The following is a 17,996-nucleotide window of genomic DNA, read 5'->3' on the forward strand; positions in this document are numbered from 1 at the left end:
CTGGGTGGAGTGGGACACCAGGGTCACTCTCTTCCCCTGGGCTCTGTACACTTTCCTCTCTTTATACAACCAGCTCCATGCTTTCCTCTGACACTTGGCTAGGAGATGAGACACATTCCCGACTTGGCTGTAGGGGCTGCCTCCTCCACCGTGATTCCCTTCATGTCATCCGGCATCTGACCATCTGCGCGCCACACATTTAGGTCCCCAAAGAGCCCAGTCTCTATCATCTCCTCCTGCCAGGGAATGGAGCAGTTGCCAGAGGCGAATTCTTGGAAGAACTCTGTGTCCGCTTTGTCAAAAACCACGCCCTTGACTGTGGAAAAGGCACCCACGTCCTGAATGTTCTTGGCATAGACAGTCCTAGAGTCTGGGATGAACGGAGGAATGAGCATCCCTGCAAAGAAACAGGAAACAGACCAGAGAAACTCGTGGTGAGGAAACTGCAGAGCCAAAGGGTCCCCACAGACACACAGAAGACCTGCTGCTCTTCCTATGGCTGACAGAAAAGGCCAGCATCCTTAAGCAATCCCATGCTACATGCTCAGTACTCACAGACTGGATGATGGACAGAGTGAAAGATGCCCAGATCTGATTAAAAAGGTGTACGGGTGTGTAGGTGGATGTGGGTAGATGGATGTTTTCCAGGCTGGCCTGCAATGACAATCTTCCTGCCTCAGCTACCCAGTGCTGGTATTACAACTCTGATTCACTATGCCAGCTAGGAAGTCTCTTAAAAGAAATCTCAGCCTTTGCCTCCCATACCTTCCCGAGGCCCACCCCTAAAGTCTCTTCATGAGACAAGCATCTTGAAACCCCTTAGTCCAGGGCTCTCAGTCCCTCCCATGGCCTTCTCTGCAGCCCCAGACTCAGAGCTCTTGTCTGGCCCCAGGTAGGCATCAGAGTGGCAGATGTCAGGCGAGCTCCCGCATCCTCCCTCCCCAGCCAGCTGCACTTTGTAACAGAAGCTACAAGATGCGGGGTCTTGTAGAGCCCAGATGTCAACTCAACTCACCTAATCAGGTCCAGGCTGGCTGCTCACACCAAAGCATGGCCCCACTACTCCCTCGGCCCTCAGAAGACAGTCCTTAGACCTCCTGAGCCAGCCAGGACCCTTCCTGGCCTCAGAGCCTCATGACAGCTATGCCAAGAATAGCCCATCTTCAGATGAAGTCCTTAGCTCTCCTGCCCAAAAGTAACTGCTCTTGGGAGAATCCTCTCCTCCTCCCTACGGCTCCAGACTCATCCTGAAACCCACACCCTGTATTCCAGAGATCCAAGGATTCGAGGGAGGCAGAGTCAGTCTAACTGTGCGAAGTTCATTCACTCCACAGTGTTTGTCATGACATTGCAGCCACAGGACATCGTGTGTGCAACATGTGTTCGTGTGTCTGTCTCCATGTGTGCATGGCTGCTTGTGTGTGAGCCCTTGCATGTACACATCCTCATGTGTATATGCACTGGCCTGTGCATGCCTGTAGGTCCATCTAGTGCCTGTGTGTGATGTGGCATGGAGCATGCGTGGGTGTGCGCACACGCACGTGTGCCTGTGTATCCCTGAAAGTGTATATGCACATGCATTTTCAAGGATAAATATAAGGAAAATACTATGAAGCAGGCTCAGAGCTTCCACACTAGCTTGTCACCCACGTTTCCCACCTGACTTCAGTCTGCCCGACCGCATGGATAACATATGCCATTAGGGGCCCCTGTGCCCTCTCAGGCTTATGGTAACACCCATACCGGCTTCGAGCTGCCTCCAGCTGATATCTTTGAAGAGGACGTTTGCCCGCAGCGCATCACAGGTTCCATCCCGAAAGCCCAGGCGCTTCTCCGGGTCCTTCTCCAACAGCTGCTCACAGAAGTCCTTGCTGGCCTGGCTGAACTTCTCTGGGTACTTCACAGGCTCTGAGATGATACGTTGCTTAAGCTCCTTGTTCTCTACCTGCACGGTGGGCAAATGCACCACTTCACTTGAGCCCTGGCCAAGCCTCAAGCCTTGGGGCTTGGCGCTCACCCTCACTGAGGTGGGCGTGGGCAGTGGGCGTGGCCGGTGGGCGTGGCCAATGTCATCCGGTGGGCCCCTCCCAGGTGGCTTGGCTTTGAAAGGTTCCCATCTCAGGACGGAGAAACAAAGTCAAAAAGTGAAGTCTCCAGCCACACTCTCCAGCTGTTTTTAAGGGTGGTGCCGGTTGACTTATCCACATGTTTACACAGCTGGACGGCCACTGCACAGACTGTGACCAGAAGCGAACGTTGTTGCCTGAGAGCTTGACTGAGCATGGTGTTACTAAACCATCTGAGAGAAGCCTAAGAAACAGGCTTGCCTTACTTCTGGTCAGCTTTGGTGGAGTCTCCTAAACAAAGCTCCCCACACCCAAAGTGTATGACGAAGACAGTGTGGCTTGCTCCCCAGGCATCCCCCATAGCAAAGCCGGTGCTCATCATCTCTCTGGCAGGCACAGGCAGAACAAACGCAGCATGTGGAACCTGAATGAATGTTCACGCACACAGGCCTAACTAAGGTCTGTCACTGTGGAGGCCTGTGAGATTCAGACACTTCTCCACGTTTGGCCAGGATCACATGACAACATAGAGCTGTAAGCTCAGGCGAGGTCAAGGTAGCCACAAGTAGGTGGACACCGTCCCTATTGGGACATAAAATAGCTTCTGCCCCAGACCAACCTCTGTGTGTAAACAGAAATGAGGAGCAGAGAAAGTATATAGGGTGGTTGTCCGAGGCCCCAAGAGCAATGTCCTGGTGGACATAGCTAGCTAGGGACCTGGCAGTGGCCTCCTTGTGAAGTCTGCACCAAAAGGACCTAATGATAGAAGCCACTGTCTTACCAGGGAGAGAGGCCCAGTCTCAGCTAGAGCGTGTTTGCTCTGCCACCTGCTGGCTGTGGTGTGCAAAGACAGTTAGAATCTTCCAACAGCTCTACTCTCAGGTCTCAAGAACAGGTAGGCTTTGGGACAGAATATCCTGCAGGAGCAGGAACCCAGAGCCTGTGCTCCTTATATAGTCCTTGGCACAACCCAACCCATCCAGGTCTGCCCCAGAATGGACCCTTTCAGGGGTTCCTGCCAGACGGCACCTACCTTCTCTCCTCGGGCTCGGAAGGGTCCTCTGGCTGCGATCATCTCGTACAATGTGACCCCCAGGGCAAAGTAGTCCACAGAGAAGTCGTATTCTTCACCGCGCAGGAGCTCAGGAGCCATGAAACCTGCCGCCACGAACATATGTGGGTTCATAGATGCACCTGCTTTCCCACAGCATGGCCCCTACCCAGTACTCACAGCCCTACTGAGGCTCTAGTGATACCCTACCCCCAGGGGAGTGAGTGGTCTTGCCACCAGTGACTTGGAGGCCAGAAACCTCTTTGTTGTCATTGCAGGACATTGAGCATTACCCTGGCCGCTACCCACTGGATGCCCACAGTGCTAACAACCAAAAATGTCTTCCAGCCTAGCCAGAGATTCCTAGGGGCAGAATTGCCAGGGTCAGGAATCTCATTAATGTGGGATATGAAGCCTCCACTCAGCTTCAGGACAGTGTGCTTATGCTGTGTGTGACTCCTGGGTTAGACAACATGACAGATGCTGCTGGGACCTTCTCACTCTCCCCTTATAAGGATACAGACGTGAGATCTGTGTCCTGTAATCCAGAGTGAGCCCGGTGACCCAGGCACTGTGGCCAAAGCCTGAGGAACATGGGTGATGGGGGTCACAGTCCTATGCTGTCTTCAGTCATTTTGTTCCTTGAACCTTATTTTATTACCTACAGTGAAGCTATAGCTGAATGCACTCAAAGAACAGCACCTGATAGTATAGCCACTGTGTGGCCTTCTCCACAAGCATGGCCTCCTTGGTCCTCCTAGCTGTCCACTCACAACCAGACCATTTTCATGAAAATCTCAACCCCTTACAACCCACCACACATATTAGTACCCAGCGTCTGCAACACAGTGTATAGACCATCTCCTCCCGCCCATTCTGTTGGTTTCTCTGCCCCATGTAACAGGCCATGGAATTGCTCCTGCACTCCTAGCCCTTCTGGAAGGCGAATTGTCCAGCATCCCTTTCTGGAGCCATGCGCACCACCTCTCCACTTCAGGACGCCACCAGTGTCCACTCAGTGCCACCCCTGGTAGTGTCAGACTATACTCTGACCATGCCACCCTTTGCCTTCATGTTTTGGGTTTTTACAAAGAATGTTGCTGTTACAGAGCCAGCACCCATGGGTTACTGGATGAGGGAGCAAGTGTGTTTCTGCTTCTTCTGTAATGAACTCATCTCCTCGTGGCAGGAAGCAGAAGACAGAGGTGTACTTTTCCTATATCCACACAGCGTATGGTTGTGGACTGAGCTGGGAGGGGCGGGGCGGGGGAGGAAAAGATCTGTCTAGAACAGTGCTCACTGGGTCCTGGAATGCAAGCTTCTAGTTTGCACCCTAACTCAGCATTTCCAGAGCCTACACTGTGGTCAGGATTTACACCGTGGTCCCAGGCAAAGGATTTAAAGGTCGGTAGGGTTGCCACTGCATCTTGGTAAGCTCAGGAAGGTAAAGATTAAGCAAGCAATGGAGCCCTCTACTGGCCAAGCTGGGCCAGCAGTCCAGAAAGGGACCAGTTCTAGTCTTGAAGTTCTTTAAATCTTGCTCCAGCAAATCTGGGACTTGTAGTGAACTGAGAAGATCCAAGTGAAGTTTGAGCTATCTCATGAAAGAAAGCATAGCCATGTCTTCACGAGGCTGTGCAGTGGCTTCAAGCCAAGCTGTTTCCAGACTCCTTTTCTCAGATCTCCTTCACCCCGTGCCTGCACAGAGCCCTCAACACCCACCAACCAGCTACCAAGGCTAGACAAGCACCACCTCCCGGGGGTCAGTATGGATTTGTCCTACTCCAAAGTCAAAGGGGAACGTTCTTGTCTCCCTACCCACCATGGCATCAGGGACACTCTCAGATGGTACCTAAGGCACAAAGCAGGATCCTGTCGCCACTCTGTTTACAACCCAGATAGCCCAGGGAAGAAGATAAACATCTAAGAAGTCCTGTCAGAACTCGGCCTGAATACAAAACCATCCAGAATATGGAGAAAGGGGGGACTCAAATGCAGATATCTAAAGCATGCAAATGCCGGGTACATAATGGTCACATAACAGCCTCATACGCCCATGTGGTAAGTGTTAAAGCCAAAGACTCTGACAGACTAAGGACACCATCTGAGATCACAGAGTCAGAAAGTATGGGCCTGGACCATGCACCTGCTCCAGCTGACTTGAGTCTCTGCTTTCTTCTATGCGTGCTGCCTCTCACCCTTCCTCTGAGGGGGACGAAGGCAGAAGAACATACAGGACTGCATGTGTATGTACACTTAGCCACAGATACATCTACAGTCACTCATATGTGTTCAAGAGTGGTGTACACAAAGCCTATACACACAGAGACACACGCCCATGTGTGCACAGATACGTGTACTAAGCATACACACAGACGTGCCTGTACACATTCACACATGGGTATACATACACACACACACATATATATGTGTGTGTGTGTGTATGTATATGTATGCATGAAATAGCACATATACAGATGTGCTTATAGACATGTACATACACAAAGACACATTTGTGAAGATGCACACACGTATTTGCATGTGTGCACACAGAGACTGTCATGGGTGCATGCATACTGAGAGGTACCTTCATACACATACATGCATGCTTCACACAGAGGGAGCTGTGTGCTTACATACATGTACAGATACGTGCAGATGCACATGTGTGCACAGGTGCACATGCACATACAGGCTCGTTCATATCCACGCATGGACTTACACACAAAGACCCCCCCATGTGCATACTCAGTCACACCTACAAGACATACAACTGTGCACACCACATGAGAGCAAGCACACATGTAGGAATGTGTGTACACAGGTATGCATGCCCACAGAAAGATAACACATGCGCATAGCCTGCCTGTGAGTGGCTACCTACCAGAGTTGTGCTAAAGCCTAGCAAGAGCTGGCTGAGGAAAGCCTCTGTCCCCTGTGCACTGCGGTGTGACCTACACAATAAGTCCTTGGGTCCAGCTCTTTCATAAGATACCCCAGGCAAACTCATCTGCCAATGCGAAGGACACCACTCTCTGTGCTCTCTCTGCCCATCAAGGTACCAAGGAGGCAGCTCTGACAAGCTAGTGAGACTGTTAAGGCCAGGGAGGGCCTGTCCTTGAAGGGAATAAACAGTTCTTGAGCTGCTGAGCAGAACCTGACTGCTGCTGTTTGCTCGAGAGGATAAGGAGCCCTGCTTCACAACCCCCACTCTGTCACCACTTAGATCTCGAGGCTCCTGCTGCCTCAAGTTCTGGGAGAGAGGATGACCCCAAGGCCTCTTCTTGGATGCCAAGCCTTCTCAGCCCCCTCCCCGAATGCTCAGACCTTACCTGGGGTCCCTGCGTATCCCTTGGTCTTATTCTGCCCTTCCTTCAACTCCACAGCCAGTCCAAGGTCAGAAATTCGGATATTGCCTAAAAGTTGAGACAAGCTGAGTTTACACATATTCCATAGAACAGAGGTACCAGGTGACCAGGGCTTAGCAGTTTCCCCGGCACAGCAGCAAAACACATGCTATATGTACATACATACCACACTCTATACACGCATATCCATTCCCCACAAAGATGTATCATACACATAGTAGGCATACCACATATACCTTACACATGCATGCATGCACACCTATATGCATATACACATACATACATACATACATACATACATACATACACATATAGCTTACACCACTGTCCTTTATGCCCTAACACTACTAAGCCCTCCTTCAGTGACTTTCAAAGAGGCTGAAGAAACCATACTTTGGGCCCTCCAAAGCCACTGTAACCTGCATCCATCCCATGGGCTCACCATCATTGTCCAACAGCACATTCTCTGGCTTGAGGTCACGGTAGACAATGCGTCTCTGATGCAGGTGCTCCAGGCCACTGATGATCTGTGCTGTGTAGTAGATGGCTCGTGGTTCTGAGAAGCCGGGGTTCTCCTCATCCACATTGTAGATGTGGTACCTGGGGGGTAAAACACCATGGGAGGCATGCACACGGGTTTTAAGGGCAGTAAAATGCAGAAACAGAGAGCCTGGATCTTAGTGTGTGTGTACACACACACACGTATCAGCATAGCGTGGTCCCCTTGGGACCAGGCATAAATGTTCCCCTGGAGAAGCCCAAGGCTAGTAACCTCAGATGCCACCTTACCCATAACTGTTTGAGAGACAATGGTTAAAAAGACATACAGCTTGTCACCTGATACCTCCTTCCTCTGACTCCAGAGCAGTGCCAAGACAGAGCCAAGGGAGGAGAGCTCACCCCCCAGTTTTTTAAAGTACAAGCAACCCCCAGGTCTCTAAGTATACCTGTTGCCTGCTCCACCAGACTTTGAACCCCTGGGTGGGTTTGACAGTAGCATTTCCTTCCTGGCCCTTTTCCGCAGGACCCTGAAGTGCGTCCATTTTTGTATTCTACTGTACATTTGCTGCCTCAACCCTTTACAGGGAAACGAAGCCCATAGCCAGAAGCTGTGAATGGCCTAAGCTGTGTTGAAGGCAGGTGGGGGAGGTGGGAGAGAGGCTGCAGACCAGGGGTTTAAAAGAAAATCAGAGGGTCCCTGGGAGGGGGTGGACAGAACTTGCAATAATGCCCCAGCATTCCTTATGGGCCTCTTCCCCTTCTCAAAGATGGGTTATCTAGACCTAACGTTATTCATCTGAAGAAAAGGCAGTTGGCTTTGCTGGGGTGGCAGTGAACTGAGAGACACAGGGATTTGCAAGTTACAGCTCCCTTTAGTAGCACTCTGCATTCCCAAGGCACCCCAGGGTCTCACTGTGTAAGCCTTGTGTACTAGGTACCCAGGGATCTCATGGAGCTAACCATGTGTGTCAGCTACTCCAGGGACTCACCCCCTCATCCTCCTGACACTGACTTGGTCCCTATTGTTTGTCTCTATTTTACAGAACAGGAAACTGAGCTAAGAGTGGTGAAGTCACCCAGCCAAAGAAAGCCGTTAACCCAACATCCCTAAGAATGCACGACCAACCTCTGAGCACCATGAGGGTGGCTAGCCCAGGTGCCATCAGAGTGGGCACCCTCCTACTCTAGGCAAGCTGGCCTCTAGACAGTCATCCAGCTCTCTAGACCTATAGCATTGGACACCGATGGAATCATTAATTTTCACTTCTTAGCCCTCTCGACCTACAGTATCCCACCACAGCTATCTACGACATCACATGCCCTCTGTCGCCTGTCCCCAGTAATCACGGAGACGTGTAAGCGTGTGCAATGACAGGCAAACCCCAAGTCCTGGACCCCACCAGATGTGAACCCTAGTTGAAAGCAGTCCCAGGTCTGGACACTTTTACCTCACGTCACCTCCATTCATGATGGTCATCACCAGACAGAGGTCCGTCTTGGTCTCGAATGCATAGGCCAGAGACACAATGAACCTGCTGTGTACTTTAGTCAGAATCCTCTTCTCAACGATGGCGCCCTGGAAGCAGAGTTATGATCTTCAGTCCTCGGGATTACACTGTGGAGAGCCGCCTGCACGCTGGGCGCAGCGCAGGACAGGCTTGCAATCTGTCTGAAATCTGGTACGCATTCACTCAGGGACATAGCCTTGGCATTGACTGGGACATCTCTGTCACTGCCCTGTCCACCCTCCCCTCCCCTGCACCACCATAGCCCCACCATCCAGTCCTCGCTTGCATCCAGCCAGCTCCCAATGCAGCCTGACCTTCCAGGAGAGCCTGCTTTATGTGAGAACCGCAGGTCATGTCCCCTGGGGATACTAAAGTCTGAAAAGTGTTATACGGGGTTGCAGGTCCGTGTGGGTGGCCCAGAACTCCAATTACAGTTCCAGAAAGCTGCAGTTATTTGTGTATTTGTCATTTTGAGACATGGGCTCACTGTGTAGCCCTGGCTCTCCTAGAACTCTCCATGTGGGCCCAGTGTGAGTTCAGTACTCACACAAGCCCAGCCACCACCTCTACCTTCCGAGTGCTGGCACTAAAGGTGTGTGCCACCATACACAAGCTTAAAGGTGCTATTTTTTTTTAAGTATGCAGTTTTGTTCCTTTTAATTGAGATACTTTAAATTTTATTTATTTATTTTACGTATGTGAGTACACTGTAGCTGTCTTCAGACACACCCGAAGAGGGCATTGGATTCCATTACAGGTGGTTGTAAGCTACCATGTGGTTTCTGGGAATTGAACTCAGGACCTCTGGGAGAGCAGTAAGTGCTCTAAACCACTGTGCCATTTCTCCAGCCCCTAATTGAGATACTTTAAATAAAAATGAAAAAGCTAAATCATTTTCCAATTTTATGAATAGTTCCAAATTCAAAACAAAATCAGTCACCAAGGCCTTTTTTCTAAAAGGCCCTATTTTCTAAAAATACACCTTCAGCAGGGCCGTGGTGGCGCACGCCATTAATACCAGCACTCAGGAGGCAGAGGCAGGCGGAACTCTATGAGTTTGAGGCCAGCCTGTTCTACAGAGTGGATTACAGGACAGCCAGGGCTATACAGAGACATCCTATCATGAAAAACAAGAGGGGGCGAGAAAAAAAGAGAAAAGGAAGGAAGGAAGGAAGGAAGGAAGGAAGGAAGGAAGGAAGGAAGGAAGGAAGGAAGGAAGGAAGGGAGGAAGGGAGGAAGGGAGGAATGGAGGGAGGGAGGGAGGAAGGAAGGAGAGGGAGGGAAGAAGGGAGGGAGGGAGGGAGGGAGGGAGGGAGAGAAACTCTATCTTCCACATTCCATGACCTTTTTCTCTTCTGTCATACATTACATCCTGAACATAGTTTTCCCTCCCTCCACTCCCCCCTGTCTCTCCCCGCTTTCGCTTCTCCCATAAAGATTAACATTTAAAGATCAACATTAGACCACCATAAGGTGCATCTCCAAGGCCCCCCTGGTAAAGACCCCTGGATTTGCCTGACACCTCTACTTGCACCTGCTATTTGAACAGGCACCTACAGATAACAGCATTATCTGTACTGTACAGCAGGGCTGTGTTCCCTGGACAATAAGCTGCTTTCACTGATCCTACCCTTAACTAGACACTGACGCCATCAAAGGAGGAATGAAAACGTGGCAGCCTGCCTATGTCCTCCACTCATTCTTGTCCCCTAGAAACCTGTGTTCAGGAAAAGTGGTCCTGCACTGCGGCATCACAGATGGGTTCTGCCTCTTGTGAACAGTACCTGATGATGGAAGACTGCCTCACTCTCCTGTATGTAATCACAACAGGAGCCAGACCATACAGAGAGGTTTCTAGATAACTAGGTACGTGCTCCATTGCAGCTCTCCCTCTGAACTGCTCCTGAGCATGGTACAGATGGACTACAGCCCTGCCAGTAGCGGCCTGTGTGTGTGTGTGGGGGGGGGGGGGTCCAAATGGCAGCACGCATGCACAGTAGCTAAGGCCCGTGTAGGAAATTCCTCTAGCCTAAGGGCATCCTACTGCTTGCTGGGCTCCCTACCTGGTAGCCCTTCCTCTTCTTCAGCCGTTTCTTGTTGAGCTTCTTGCAGGCATACATCTTGCCAGTTGCCTTCATCTGACAGGCAGACACTTCCCCGAAGCCCCCCTTTCCCAGGACCCTGAAGTCCAAGAACCAGTCTTCACCTATGGGCTGGGCTTCCAACCACTTCCACTGAAGAAACCGCAGGAAATACAGGCTTTCTAGGTACTCCTGGAAGGGCGCCTGGCTCAAGTGCTCCATTGTGGCCTGGAGCAAAGGCTGGAAGAGGCCATCCTGGCTCCCAGTTGGCCCTTCTTTCACCCTTGCCACCATGCCCTGGTCCAGAAAGTTGCAGAAGAGTGTGCCCTGTGGGTCCAGGTACTCAGCCAGGATGGCTTGTGCCTTCTGTGGCCTCAGGTCATCATCAGCAGTGTCATAGTCCTCAATGTCCTTCCAGAGCTCCAGAGCTGGCACATGCCTCTCGTCTGTCTTCAAGAACTGTTGGAAGAGCTTCTTGCCGATGGGTTGCTCTGAGCACAGACTCTCAAACTCCAGGCTGAGGTTGTCACGGAGACCCTCGCACTTGGACAGTGGGGGCAACCGGAGCTTGGCCAGATATTTCTTGTCTCGGGAAGACGGTGTGCTGCTTCCATCAAAGCTGCCCCGGGCAGCAATGAAGGCAGAGTTGGCCACCACGGTCTCCAAGGACCCGAAATCCATCCTGCTGATGCCCTGTGTCCACTTCAAGTATTAAGACCCATAAGCTGAAGTCATTCTCAAGGCACCAGCAGCCAAAGCAGGCTTGACCCTGCGCCCTTGGCCTATGGCCTGTCCCTGCCCTTGTAGGACAAGGGAGATATGCAGCCGTGGCCAGGGTGCTTGGGAACCCACTGAGAGGCCCAGGGAGACCAAGGCTGACAAGTATCTAGCTAAATCTCAGCCCTGGGGTCACTGAGGACACCTTAGGGGTGACCAGAAGGTGCCAGAAAAAGACAATCCCTTAAGCTGCTCCAAATCGGATTATAGTTCAGCTCAGTTGTCTCCCCCTGGTGCTGCCTTCGTGTTCCCTAGGGAAGGGCACACCAAAGGCTCCCGGAAGGCCATAGGGAACAGCTCTATCCTCCCCTGGCCTTGGCAGGTGGACAGGACTTGTCCGTGTCCTGCTGAGACGTGAGTCTGGGGTAGAAGGTAGTCTGTCAGTCCCAGGAGAAACTCCATTTGTATGTGGCTTCCAGGTTGTTTTCTATACGATTATTTTTTAAAGATTTATTTTATGCATATGAGTACACTGTCACTGTCATCAGACACACCAGAAGAGGGCATCAGATCCCATTACAGATGGTTGTGAGCCACCATGTGGTTACTGGGAACTGAACTCAGGACCTCTGGAAAGAGCAGTCAATGCTCTTAACCTCTGAGCCATCTCTCCAGCCCAGTCCCCCCTCTGCCCCCCAACACACACTTTTTAATTTTTATCCTTAAGAAAGTAGCCTGGAAGAAGCCTCCCGATATCAGGATTCTAGAGGGGAAGCCCACAGTGACCAGGGTCCCTGTCTGTAGACGAAACCGCAGGCCCGTGTTGAGGAAGCAAGTCTTCCCCTTGCAGACTTGCCAAAGACAGAGGACAAGGATGGGGTGCAGGAGACCCACAGGACATCATGTCAAGTCCCCTGTTGAGCCAGAAGACGCATCAGACATATGCCCGGGGTGCATCTGGGACTCAGGGCAAGGGTGCACCGAAGACAGACTTGAAACAGCAGGGACTCTTCTGGGCATACTGGGGACCCAGCTCAGACCCTGGTCACATCCAGGACACACCCGGGCATGTCACCATCTCCTGGGGACCACATCTGTCATGTCTGTAGGTACTGCTGACAGTCTGAGGGGGAGCCACAGGAGTGAACACTTACAGGGAGGAGAAAGGTGTGTGTTGAGAATAAAGGAAACCTGGAAAACCCGAGTCAGGAGGTTAAAGAAGTATTCAGCCCACCCCACCCCCTTCTCTGAAGGGCAGTGGGGCGCTTCAGGTGGGGGCAGGGTCTTCTGTTGTGACTAAGGAAGTGAAAGGAGAACCTTCTGGTGAATGACAACCCCCACCCCTGCCACACACACCCACCTCCTAGCAAGGGCTTGTGACAGGAAGACTGGCAAGTAAATATTTGAGGTAAACGCGATCTCATTCTCTTGGGGTGACCTGTGCTAGTCCCAGCCCTGCCACCTAAGTAGCTGGTGACCTTGGACAAGACCGTAGCTGACTCCCACAGCAATCAGGACCAAAGGGGACATGGTGCTTTACCATGGGGTACCTTGCTAGGAGAGCCACCCAGAGCACTGAAATCCATATTCCACCTGCCTCAGAGGGCCTGGGGGAGCTCAGGCCTCCGTCTCTGACAGGTTTCCAGGTGACTCACATCGAAGCTGCAGAACAGGACCAGGAGAGGGTTAGGGCTGAGGAATTCCAGGCAGCCTTCATACCAGGAAGGTCCATTGTAGAAGGGGCTGAGGAGAATTTGCCACCAAAGTGGGATGAGTTCGGTTCCCGAGCCAGACTATTCAGAGGGGGAGGGTACACTCTCTGAGTAACCTTGTTCAGTTAAACTCTTGAGATAATGGCAGAGCACATACAGTCGTGGGGGTGAGGGAGGAGAGAGGAAGGAGGGAAAGTAGGGAGAGGGATCCCTCCACAGTAATAGCTCCCCAATTTTCACCACAGCATCTCAGCAGTGGACTCAGCAAGGCACCAGAGCATACTGGGGACCCAGCTCAGACCCTGGTCACATCCAGGACACACCCGGGAATGTCACCATCTCCTGGGGACCACATCTGTCATGTCTGTAGGTACTACTGACAGTCTGAGGGGGAGCCACAGGAGTGAGCACTTACAGGGAGGAGAAAGGTGTGTGTTGAGAATAAAGGAAACCTGGAAAACTCGAGTCAGGAGGTTAAAGAAGTATTCAGCCCACCCCACCCGCCTTCCCTGGCTGAAGTTTTTGGTGGTGGTGGTGGGTTTGTTTTGTTTTGTTGTGGGTCACCTGTTCTTGGCTCCTCCCACATCTTCCCTAAAAGCTTTTTACTTCCTCTGTTAATGCAAGCTAGTGACCCACCTCCATCTGGGGAAAGGTTTGAGATTTAGCTGAGGCATTTTTTTTCAACTGTGTACCGGCTGGTATTGTGTGTTCACTTGACACAGGCTGGAGGTACCACAGAGAAAAGAGCCTCCCTTGAGGAAATGCCTCTGTGAGATCCAGCTGTAAGGCATTTTCTCAATTAGTGATCAAGGGGGGAGGGCCCACTGTGGGTTGTGCAATCCCTGGGCTGGTGGTCCTGGGTTCTACAAGAAAGCAAGCTGAGCAAGCCAGAGGAAGCAAGCCAGTAAGCAACATCCCTCCACGGCCTCTGCATCAGCTCCTGCTTCCTGACCTGCTTGAGTTCCAGTCCTGACTTCCTTTGGTGATGAACAGCAGCATGGAAGTGTAAGCCTAATAAACCCTTTCCTCCCCAACTTGCTTCTTGGTCATGATGTTTTGTGCAGGAATAGAAACTCTGACTGAGACAAACTACTTCAGCACCATTTGTTAAAATGTAAAGGTAGAAGGGGGAGCCAACTCCACAAGCCTGTACACTCACATATTCTCTCTCTCTCTCTCTCTCTCACACACACACACACACACACACTAATAATAATAAGTATTATTTTTTTTAATTAAAAAGATCAGAGTTTACAGTACTTTGGGCTGGCGAGAGGGCTCAGTAAGTGGGGTGCTTGCTGCCAAGCCTGGCAGCCTGAGCCTGATCCCTGGCTCAGGGTCACATGGTAGAAGGAGACAGTCTCCTCCCTCCAGTTGCCCTCTGACTGCCACATGCATGACCCCTCTCCCAGTAAATGAATAAAAATATGAACTTAAAAATATGAGGGAGGGGGTGGAGGCAGGGGGAACCTCTTGAAAGTCCCAGAGACCTGGGGTGTGAGAGGCTCCCAGGACCCCAGTGGGGGTGACCTAAAAGAAATGACCAACAGTGGGGAGAGGCAGCCTGAAGGACCACCTCCAGTAGATAGACAGGGCCACCAGCAGAAGGATAGGGTCACCAACCTACCTTCAAAATTTTTGACCCAGAATTGTTCCTGTCTAAAAGAAATGCAGGGACAAAAATGGGGAAGAGACTGAAGGAAAAGCCATCCAATGACAGGCCCAATTTGGGATCCATCCCATAGGCAGGCTCCAAACCCTGACACTATCACTGATGCCATGTTGTGCTTACAGACAGGAGCCTAGCAGGGCTGTCCCCTGAGAGGCTCTGCCAACAGCTGACTGAGACAGATGAAGATACTTACAGCCAACGATTGGACTAAGGTCTCAGACCTATGGGAGGGTTAGGGGAAGGATTGAAGGAGCTGAAGGGGATGGCCACAGAAGACCAACAGTATCAACTAACCCAGGCTCCTCAGAGCTCCCAGAGACTAAACCACCAACCACAGAGCATACATGGGCTGGTCTGTGGCCCCTGGCACATGTGTAGCAGAGGACTGACTGCCTTGTCTGGCCTCAGTGGGAGAGGATGAACCTAGTCCTGTAGAGACTTGATGCCCCAGGGAAGAGGGTGAGGTGGAGGTGGGTGAGGGGGTTAAGGAAGAGCACCCTCTCAGAGGCAAAGGGGAGAGGGCACCGGGAAGGGGGACAACATTTGGAGTGTAAATAAATAAAACAATAATTTAAAAAAAGAACCAATGCCCAACTTTAAAGCATATACTGTGGAGGGTGATTTCAAAAGAACATTCATGCCAGGCGTGGTGGCGCACGCCTTTGATCCAGCACTCGGAAGGCAGAGGCAGGCAGATTTCTGAGTTCGAGGCCAGCCTGGTCTACAGAGTGAGTTTCAGGACAACCAGGGTTATACAGAGAAACCCTGTCTCGAAAAACCAAAAAAAAAAAAAAAAAAAAAAAAAAAAGTGCGAAGTCTTTAAGAGTAACAAAGATGCCACACTGCCTGACATGAATTGCAAAAGAAAAAAAAAAAAAAAAAAGAACACTCATCTCCAAAAATGCCACATTGCCTCTTCCTCTAACGACACCATAACCACACTCTCTCTCTTGGGGATTTGGAATTTGCTAGCAGAGGGCTGACTGGTTGTATCTAAATTTACAAGTGTAATAGACTCACTCATATACAAGGGAGCACAAAGCAGGGTGGCATGTCCCACACACACACACACCTCACACACACACACCACCAGCAGACGTTCACCTGGACCGGGGGAAGGGATACAGCATGAGGGGAACCCGTAACAAAGCAGTTCTCATAAAATACAGAACTAAGCCAGGCATAGCCGTGCGCACCTTTGATCCTCGCACATGGGAGGCAGAGGCAGGCAGATCTCTGTGAGTTCAAGGCCAGCCTGGTCTACAGAGTGAGTTCTAGGATAGCCAGGCCACAGAGAAACCCTGTCTCAAAAAAACAAAACAAAACAAAATAATCATGGAAACTATAAGCCTTGTAAACAGATGCTGTGCAAGTTTACTGTAATGATGGAAAACATCATCAACATGGCACCGCTAGAGCCTCATGGGCCCGTGTCTTGTTTTACATGTGACCTCTGGGTGGAAACGCCTTTAGCACACCTTGTTCCAAATCCCACCATGGCTGGACCCAGGGCCACACACCACAGGTTCTCTTTTTGGATGGAATTGGAGTGCTGTCTGGGAGTGTGTGTGTGTGTACCCCCACCATGTGCTCGAGACTGTATTAATCCATTTGGTTATTTCCAGTTACATCTTTACATCTCTTCTTGCAAATGACATAATTTGAAGCTGACAGAAATCCATTGTGTGTATCCGCTAACCATTGCTCTGTTGTCAAACACTTAAGTTGCTCCTGTAACTTGGCTATTGTGAATACAGCTACAATAAACACTGATGTGCAGGTATCTCTGGCATGTGCCGAGTCCTTTGGGTGCAGAACGAGGAGTGGTATAGCAGGGTCATGTGGAAGATCTGCTTTAAGATATCTTTTTAGGGCGTGGTGGCGCACGCCTTTAATCCCAGTACTCGGGAGGCAGAGGCAGGCGGATTTCTGAGTTCGAGGCCAGCCTGGTCTACAAAGTGAGTGCCAGGACAGCCAGGGCTATACAGAGAAACCCTGTCTCGAAAAACCAAAAAAAAAAAAAAAAAAAAGATATCTTTTTAATTTCCTGTCTTCTCTCTGTGGTTCCTGCTCCTGTTTAATGGAAGGTGTCGGTGGCGGCAGGTGGTTTCTTGGGTCTTTCCCCTCCTGGCCAAAGTCCAGCGGAAATAACTCCATGGGGTCATTAGAGGTTACTCGTCATATGACCCTCCCTTCCCAGCAGCCCTCATAGCTGATTGTTCAGATGACACTCAGTGTACTTCTTAGACTGTCTATTGACATTGTGTGCCTCATATGGAAACAGGGCTTCGCAGTCAGTCATGGTCTCTCACCCGTTCTCCATTTCTGTTTCCCATGGTCTGAAGCTGACTTCAAGGAAGTTCTTCCTATCTTCAGGTTGAGAAGGGCCCAGACCTGCCCTAAAATCTTCCTACTTCTCTCGTACAGCCAAAAGCAAGGAGCCTGAGAGCCTGGCCTCCTACAAAGCCATGTTGGGGAATAAGGAGAACAAAGATCCCGTTTGCTTATGGCTCAGGGCAAAGCACAGCTTGAGTGGCTTCTCAGGACACCATCTTCCCAGCCTATGTTACCAGAGCCCGTCTTGATTGCCTCCCAGACCCAAGGGCATGACCACTGAGCCTCTTGTCATCTCTTTGGACAGGTCTGTCGGCAGCACATTCTCTGACTTTTCCTTCATTTGACAATGTCTAGATTTTCCCTTTACTCCTAAAGATTTTTCTAGATGTGGCATTCTGGCTTGATCACCCTTTCCTTTCAGCACTTAAAAAAAAAAAAAAGATTTAATTTTCTCTTATGCATTTAAGTGTTTTGCCTGCACGTATGTAAGTGCACTACTTATATACACATATGTAAGTGCACACTACACGTGCCCGTGAAGGTCAGAAGAGAGAACTCGAACTCCAGGAACTAAAGTCACAGATGGTTGTAAGCTGCCATGTGGATGCTGAGAACTAAACCCAGGTGCTTTGTAAGAGCAGCAAGAGCTCTTAACCACCAAGCTATGTCTTCAATTCCCTCTTCCAGCCTAAAAAAATCATCGTGGGCTGGGCGGTGGTGGCGAATGCCTTTAATCCCAGCACTTGGGAAGAAGAGGCAGGCGGATTTCTGAGTTCGAGGCCAGCCTGGTCTACAAAGTGAGTTCCAGAACAGCCAGGGCTACACAGAGAAACCCTGTCTCGAAAACAAACAAACAAACAAAACAAAAAAATCATTATGAAATTTTATTCAGGCCTCTAACGCCATGTGTGGAAGAGGGGGGAATTTTACAACTTCCAGGTGGGGTAAAGGTCTCGAGCTCTTTCCTCTGAGTCTGTTTGGTG

General features: G+C 50.6%; 1 protein-coding gene across 1 annotated transcript; it reads right to left on the bottom strand.

Annotated features, from left to right (window-relative positions):
* Positions 1–98: 98 nt before the first annotated feature.
* Grk1 (G protein-coupled receptor kinase 1) lies at positions 99–11,256 on the bottom strand. The gene is made up of 7 exons (XM_085844362.1): positions 10,558–11,256; positions 8,435–8,562; positions 6,928–7,085; positions 6,450–6,533; positions 3,100–3,224; positions 1,744–1,945; positions 99–397 (listed from the first exon to the last, which is right to left on the bottom strand). Exons 1-7 carry the CDS (start codon positions 11,254–11,256, stop codon positions 99–101), a joined length of 1,695 nt encoding a protein of 564 aa, XP_085700488.1.
* Positions 11,257–17,996: the final 6,740 nt, after the last annotated feature.

The sequence above is a fragment of the Mus caroli genome, unplaced genomic scaffold (assembly GCF_978045245.1).
Source record: "Mus caroli unplaced genomic scaffold, Mus_caroli_1 scaffold_10, whole genome shotgun sequence".
NCBI lineage: Eukaryota > Metazoa > Chordata > Mammalia > Rodentia > Muridae > Mus > Mus caroli.